The sequence below is a fragment of the Necator americanus genome, chromosome II, assembly GCF_031761385.1.
Source record: "Necator americanus strain Aroian chromosome II, whole genome shotgun sequence".
Taxonomy (NCBI): Eukaryota; Metazoa; Nematoda; class Chromadorea; order Rhabditida; family Ancylostomatidae; genus Necator; species Necator americanus.
Genome location: NC_087372.1, coordinates 26,200,349 through 26,202,336, shown reverse-complemented (window position 1 = coordinate 26,202,336; position 1,988 = coordinate 26,200,349). Strand labels below are relative to the sequence as shown.

Genomic DNA, 1,988 nt, shown 5'->3' with positions numbered 1-1,988 from the left:
TATCCTACCTCTAGTATATCAGTAGATACATCTATGCCTCGCTCTTTTTCTATCCAGTGCTCATATCTAGCCCTGTGGTCAGTGTCAGTCCACGGGCTCTCTTCACTGATAATTTTATGCTGTTGCTGTTGGAATTTGCGGTTTTATAAGGGTTTCATTTTTTTTTCCGATATCCGTCGTTACTTATACTTTCGTTTTAAGTATTGAGGGATACATTGTGCGTACTTCGAGAATGTTCTCGCAGTCCACTATCACCAATCATGTTCTCTCTTTGATGGGAAGAAGGATGCTGAAATTACGGTCACTCACTATTCAGAATGCGAATATCAGCAATATTGCCTTCAAATGTATGCCGAAGACGTGAGTAATTTATTTTCTGTTCAAAAATGCGTCAGTTGTTATAAAGGCAGAGTACCTCGAAACTGTTGCGATGTCTCCATACATAGGTTGGGGTAAGACTATGAGCTCCAACCCGCAGACGCGTTGCAGATTGTTGTCGTTCTACTACCTGTAATAGTTGCATCGAAGGGGAGTGTAAACAAGGTTGTCTCACATAAATTGTTCCGAAATGCTACGAGGAATTGAGCGTGATTACGCTCATGTTTATGAACTACGGGCCTATTCGCTTAGAGGTCCCAACATCATCAATTTCGAGATGCGCGTTACTTTTAAAACGCAGGGATATTTTCTTCGTTTCTTATCCGTTCCAGTCTTGAACGGTTGTGTCTGAGTGGTTCGATAATTGGTTACTGTGCTATGGATGACTTGGCTCATCCAGGGACTTTGCCAGCACTGCGGGAACTCGACCTCGACTATGTACATAATCTTTCTAGCAACTCGAAGAGTTTTCAGTATATTCTTCAAAGAAAGGTTCGCTTTGCTTGTTTTCCTTTCAAAACTGTTTATAGTTATTGGGATTGAATGGATTTTTGTTTAGGATCTTATCCAGCTACAGGTTCGACACTGCAATGGGATCTCAAATATCGACCTTATGAGGATCTCCGATTTCCTAGTCAATTTGAGAGTTTTGAACGTGTCTGAGATTAGATTTCTTAATGATACTGTGATAAAGTCGATAGCATTCCTAAAAAGGTAAGTGGATGGTCCTACACACTAACCCTTCATATGATTGAGACAATTTTCTAGTCTGGTTGAATTGTTCATTGCTTTTACCGCTATATCTGACGAAGGAATCCACAGTCTAGTACAAACCGAGTCAAAACTCGTACTTCTTGACATTCGAGGGTGTCCACGGGTCACAGGGCAAAGCCTGTTCATGCTTTCTTGTATAAAGAGGTATAGTGTTCTGAACATCTAACACGTGTTTCTTTTACTTTGTTGGTAGAATGTTTGTTACAGCCTTCGAGAAGTATGGATATTGCAGTTCATGACTGGTTGTGCTAGCGCACGGAAGTCATTGAAAGAGGCTGGTTCGCAAATGTTAATTCTCGATGAGGTACTTTTTCCCACATAGAAGTGTTCAATATAGGTGCAGAAAAGCACCAACATTAAGTAACCCTATTGTCAATCCACTATTTTTATCGTCTGCTCTTAGAACTAAAAAAAAAATGGTTTTCAGGCTTCCTTTATGAGATTTTTTGCTCTATTATCGAGCGTTATTTACTATCCATTATTTGGAAGAAGTTCTCTTATAAAGCTAAGTTCAGATCGATCGCCAAAGGATGGCCGTTCCGCAACGCATGGACTTCTACAGTATATATTTTGCAAATGTGTTTGGAAATTCTCCCAGCGAAAATATTGTGGAGAACGTGCATTGAACTTGCACATTTTCAGCATATGCGTTGTTCTTGTATCGCTTATCAGGGTACTAATTGCTTGTTTTCAATGTCTTTCTTATGCAAACAATTTGCAGTTTATACTGCTAAACGAGTAAACTATTAATGTAATGTATGCACATATGTGCCATGTCATTGAAAAAATAACGTCGTTCTTTTGTGCAAGAAAATCTAAGCACTGAGTTGTTAAGC

General features: G+C 39.4%; 1 protein-coding gene across 1 annotated transcript in view; it reads left to right on the top strand.

Annotated features, from left to right (window-relative positions):
- The window catches only part of RB195_019522 (uncharacterized protein), a gene marked incomplete at both ends in the record, with an annotated part of 7,672 nt that extends 5,894 nt beyond the window's left edge, over nt 1-1,778 (top strand). Inside the window, 6 exons of the mRNA XM_064187409.1 lie at nt 202-360; nt 711-870; nt 938-1,092; nt 1,147-1,296; nt 1,360-1,456; nt 1,668-1,778. Of these exons, the coding sequence (XP_064043290.1) occupies nt 202-360; nt 711-870; nt 938-1,092; nt 1,147-1,296; nt 1,360-1,456; nt 1,668-1,778 (832 nt within the window). The remainder of the gene's footprint in view (nt 1-201; nt 361-710; nt 871-937; nt 1,093-1,146; nt 1,297-1,359; nt 1,457-1,667) is intronic.
- Between the last annotated feature and the right edge of the window lie 210 nt (nt 1,779-1,988).